Source organism: Pristiophorus japonicus, unplaced genomic scaffold (assembly GCF_044704955.1).
Source record: "Pristiophorus japonicus isolate sPriJap1 unplaced genomic scaffold, sPriJap1.hap1 HAP1_SCAFFOLD_61, whole genome shotgun sequence".
Lineage (NCBI taxonomy): Eukaryota > Metazoa > Chordata > Chondrichthyes > Pristiophoridae > Pristiophorus > Pristiophorus japonicus.
In genome coordinates, this window is record NW_027254520.1 from 2048284 (window position 1) to 2053972 (window position 5689).

A 5689-nucleotide genomic window follows, 5' to 3' on the forward strand; every position below is an offset into this window, starting at 1 on the left:
ATGTTAGTATAGGCACACACCAGCAATGTTAAAGCCCACTCATGCTCACAATGTTAATTATGTACAACTTTCACTGAAGTAATATGGGGCCGCAAGAACCTAATGCTGAATCCGGGAGGGATCATCCCTTGAGGGTAAGTTCCCTCTGGATTCATTTTCCTTTCATTGATTTAATGGACGGAGTTTCACTTACGGAGTTGTACGATTTCCCGATTAGCATCCAGCTGCGCTGGAGTGGAAAATCTAGTTTTGTTTGTTAAGTGACTGGATCTAATGCCAATTATTGTACAAACTGGTTTTCTCACAGGGGCAGCGATTGTCCTATAAAGGGCGAGCGTTAAGGGATCTCAGAGGAATTACAGTCAGAATCGTGAAGCCGGTCAGCAGTCAGATATTCTTCCAAAAATGGTACGGCCAACAATTCTGCAGTTTAGGGACATTTACTATCCTTTCCTCGCAACATTCGGTGTTCCCGGTAAGTCAATATGCCCTGTTGCATCATAGCTTTTGACAACTTCACTGTTAATGAATATAACAGATTCCGAGAATTTCTTCATTGCAGTCATTGATCCACTGAGAGAAGTCGGTGAATATCAGATGGAATTCTCCCCGTCCGCGCGGCCACTGAGTTGCTGTTCTGGCTGCTGGCGTGTTGGTGCCGGGAGCTCAACCTTGCTCCGTACACTGAGGGAGGGCGAGGCTGATGCCGCGGCCACTGTAACAGTACATAGATCGCTACAGCTTAGTATACATAAGATCATGCAATATGTGCCTTTGTTGCCTTTCTGCATTAAGCTGATAATCCCTTGTTCTGCAACCAGCACCATGCAGCAAGTGACTGTGAAATATATTTTCAGCAATAATTGCCACTCAAGGAGCTGCTAGGCTTCTCTCGGCTGCCAACAACCTTCGCAGCTCCACCAGCTCCTGCTCTGAGAATTAACAGCTATGTCTGGGCAATTAGAAACAGGAAAAGGGTTGAGTTGTGACCAAAATTTTATGTTTATCTCAGCTAGATGTTTTATTTGAAGTGATATATTACAAGTAATTGTTTGGAAATTATATTTAAGACAGCTGACACCCGATGCCACTCCCGGGATCCACTTCACCAATTAAACTGATGAAATTCAATGTAAAATCCTATCGATTACTCTCTGTGGTAGTACCTTATAAAACTAGCTCCGTGCATCACACGATACCAGCCTCATGGTGGGTTTATTTAAACTCTCCACACTGCATTCAAATATATGTTTCGATGTATTAAGGCAATCCACTTCTTTATTGTCTCTCGAATATGACTAAGTTGCAGAACCATCCAAGGATCGGCTTTTAGGGTCTTTTACATGTAACTGCACCATCCCTGCGAGGAAGGAAGTTCTTGCTATTGGGAGAGTACAGCGAAAGTTCACCAGATTATTTTCCGGGATGGCACGACCAATATATGAGGAGAGACTGGATCAACTGAGCTTGTATCCACTGGATTCTTTAAGAATGAGAGGGGTTCTCATCGAAACATATAACATTCTGACAGGATTGGACATGTTAGAGGCAAGAAGAATGTTCCCAATGCTGGGAACTTCCTGAACCAAGGGTCACAATCGAAGAATAAGGGGTAAGACATATAGGACCGAGAGGAGAAGAAACTTCTTCACTCAGAGAATGGTTAACCTGTGGAATTCTCCACCTTAGAAATTAGTTGAGGCCAGTTCGTTAGATATTTTCAAAAGGGTGGTCGATATGGCCCTTGCAGCCGACGGGATCAAGGGGTATGGAGAGAAAGCAGGAAACGGGTACTGAGGTTGAATGATCAGCCATGATCCTATCGAATGGCGGTGCAGGCACGAATGGCCGAATGGCTTGCTTCTGCATCTAATCTCCATGTTTCCATTTTTCTATTTTTCTATTTTCTTATGTACTGCCACTTGGCCTGGACCGCAAAGTTAGCATGTGCATAAAGCGTCAAACTGGTGTCAGGGCCAATAGCGACTGGAATAACAATCGGGAGAGATCTTTGACGGAAGGCTGATCCAATGTCGCCCATATTCAAATTTGGCCTCCGACCACACCCCAGCCGTTGATCCATCTGTGCCTGGGTGTTGGCGGTGGTGGGTCATTCTCCATTACAATTTCCCCGATTGATTACAAGTGAGCCTCGGCCACAGCCCCGGCAACAGCTGACTGAAGTAAAAACAGAGAATGCTGGAACTCTCAGCATGTCAGGCAGCATCTGTGGAGAGAGAAAAGGGGTTTAAGTTTTCAGTTCGATAAACCTTGATCAGAACATGCAATAGTTCGAAATGAAAGAGATTCATATGTAAGTGCTGGCGCCCTGAAAATGGGAGCAAGGGGTATGTGCAAATAACAAAATGGAAGGTTATATGATAGGGAGAAAAACAGAAGTGATTTGAGTGACAAAGAGGATGATGGGCTGAATTGAGATGGTAAATGCAAAAGATAGGAAACAAAAGTTGAGTCTAGATATGGTGTGAATGGCGGAATTATTGTCATCTACCATGGAAAAAGGTAAACGAAATAAAAATAAAGGAGGGGGAAAGGCTTTCTAAAAAAAAAGCGAGGAAAGGGAGCAAAGTGTGGGGAGAGATAATGGTCTGAAATTGTTGAAATCGAAGTTATGTCCACAAGGCTGCAAAGTGCCTGAATGAAAGATGAGGTGCTTTTCCTCGAGCTTGCCTTGAGCTTCATTGGAACAGTGTAGGAGTCGGAGGACGGAGAAGTCAGAGTGCGAGTGGAACGGATAATTAAAGTGACAGGCGATTGGAATCTCGGGGTCAACCTTGCGGAATGATCAGAGGTGTTCAAATAGCGGTCTCCCAAACTGCGTCTGGTCTCCAGAATGTAGAGGAGAAAGTCTAAATGAAGTTTGATGGACTGTGGTTTCTCAGACCCTCGGTACTGAGTGGAAGAATGATGTAATACTTTTCACAAAATGTCACCAGCACTCAACTTTAAAAAAATGTAATAGGAATATATCTTAGCATCTCTCTAGAATAAGTGCAAGATTTAGTTGAGTTCCCTGTCACTGCCTATTTACCTTCTATATTAACAACTTGGAGGAAGGAACCGAGCGTAACCTAGACAGGTTTGCTGACAATACGAAGATGGGAGGAAAAGCAATGTGTAAGGAGGACGCAAAAACCTGCAAAAGGACATAGATAGGCTAAGTGAGTAGGCAAAAATTTGGCAGATGGAATATAATGTTGGAAATTGTGAGAGCAAGTTATTTTTTAAATGGAGAACGTTTGCAAAGTGCTGCAGTACAGCGGGACCAAGGAGTACTTGTGCAAGAAACACAAAAGCGTAGTATGCAGGAAGAGCAAGTGATCAGGAAGACAAATGGTATATTGGCCTTTATTGCAAAGAGGATGGAGTATAAAAGCAGGGAAGTCTTACTACAGCTATATAAGGTACTCGTGACGCCACACCTGGAATACTGCGTGCAGTTTTGGTTTCCATATTTCCGAACGGATATACTTCTTTCGATGCAGTTCCGAGAAGGCTCATTAGGTTGTTTCCGGGGATGAGTGGGTTTGACTTAGGTGAAAAGGTTGAGTATGTTGGGTCTCTACTCATTGGAATTCATAAGAATTAGAGGTGACCTAATCGAAACGTATAAGATTATGAGGGGGCTTGACAAGGTGGATGCAGACAGGACGTTTCCACTGATGGGAGAGGCTAGAAGTAGAAGGCACAATCTTAGAATAAGGGGTCGCCTATTTAAAACAGAGATGCGGAGAAATGTCTTTTCTCAGCTGGTTCTAAATCTGCGGAATTCGCTTCCTCAGATAGCTGTAGAAGCTGCAATTTTGAATAAATTTGAGAGAGAATTAAACAGTTTCTTAATCCATAAGGGCTAATGGGTTATGGGGAGCGAGAGGGGAAGTGGAGCTGAGTCCATGATCGGATCACCCATAATCTTATTGAATTGCGGAGCAGGCTCGAGGGGCCGTACGGCCTACTCCTGTTCCTATCTCCTATTTTCTATGTTCTTATGACCTCTTTTCCCGCTCTCTTATAGCGAACCTACTGACAATCGTGATCCTCTTACGAGGAAACTGCGGCCTTTCCAAATCTGTCTCTGTCTACATGGGGGCCATGGTAACAGCAGATCTACTGGTCATGATCTTCAATGTAGTAATGCATCACATTTGTGCATATCACTTTCCACATTCCTTCCTTTCCTACACCGCCGTTTGTAAATTTATTATTTACATCAATTCTACCAGCCTGAATATGTCGGTGTGGTATACAGTCTTGTTCACAGTTGACCGATTTGTATCTATATGTTGTCAAAAGTTTAAAACGAAGTATTGCAAAGTGAGAAAAGCAGCCGCGGTTATAACAACGGCCTCTGTCCTGATCTATTTTCAGAGCCTTCCATTTTTGGTTGCGTATAAATTTGAACGAATAATTCACAATATTCATTGGGGATGTCTCCCCAGAATTGACTTCTTTACTTCGCCTGCAGGCGTCGGATTCTCATGGCTGCAAAGTGCATTAGCGCGATGGATTCCGTTTGCACTGATATTGCTGTTTAATTGTTTGACAGTCAGACGTATTTTAGTGGCCAGTAGAGCCCGCAGTAGACTCCGGGGTCACAGTAGTGAGAATCAGAGTGATCCCGAGATGGAGAACCGCAGAAAATCTATTATTTTATTGTTCAGTGTATCGGGCAGTTTGATGGTGTTGTGGCTAACAGCTATGGTTAGTTTTTTAACGACCGGATTGACAAATACCGCGCATTACCGTGGTGATTATACAGCTCCTGCCTACATCGCCACAGAAACCGGATATATGCTCATGTATTTGAGTTCATGTACAAACACGTGTATCTATGCAGTTACTCAAACTAAATTCAGGGACGAGCTGAAAAAGGTGGTGAAATCTCCTTGTACATTGATTCTGATACTGGTTAAAAAATAAAGAATGGGACCAAAGTATCCTATCTAAACTAGAGCTAAATTGTAATCTGTTTTCCAGTTGAGAATGGCCTTCTTTCTGTTCGGATGAAAATAGTTTGTTTTTGAGATAATGATCATGCATCAGAAAACATTTCTCCCATGTTGCGCCGTATGTGTGTTGCCTGCTGCTTTCCCCGGCTGAACATTATCGATTCCCGCTGAAGCAGCTTTCTTTCCATTCGAGATTCAAAGAGATTTCGTATAAATGCAAGCTGATGTTTTAGACTAAGTGATAAGATGGTGCTTTCTATGACTCGTCAAAAGATGCGTTATCAGCTATAACAAGATTCACAAATTGCTTAATTAACAAAGCCACATAAAACAAACTAAACACTGGGGTTCATTTCTAAGGGTGATTGAATGGAAAACAGAGCAGTTGTCTTGAAATGCAGGAAACGTGTTTAGACCATACTTGGATTAATGTGCCGAGCAATGGTCTCCATCTTTAAAAAAGGGTATACAAGCATTCTACAAGGTTCGAAAACGACTGATGGAGAAGGTAGGAACCTGACTCCTCAATGTAGCCTTAGACATCTTTGTACACAGAAATTTGCGAAACATCTTAACTGGTCATCACAATGTTGAAATTTCGAACAGAGGAATTAACCATTCACCCGACAAGTTCTCGTCGGCGTTTACCAAACACACTAAAAATATGTTCAATCACTTTATCGGCTCTGTCTCAACATCCCTTAAACCTACATTTCTTT

General features: G+C 42.7%; 1 protein-coding gene across 1 annotated transcript; it reads left to right on the plus strand.

The window, feature by feature from the left end:
• The first annotated feature begins 405 nt into the window (after positions 1–405).
• Positions 406–4941, plus strand: LOC139255446 (probable G-protein coupled receptor 139). The gene is made up of 2 exons (XM_070873927.1): positions 406–475; positions 4037–4941. The coding sequence occupies exons 1-2, from the start codon at positions 406–408 to the stop codon at positions 4939–4941; spliced, it is 975 nt and encodes a 324-aa protein (XP_070730028.1).
• The last annotated feature ends 748 nt before the right edge of the window (positions 4942–5689 follow it).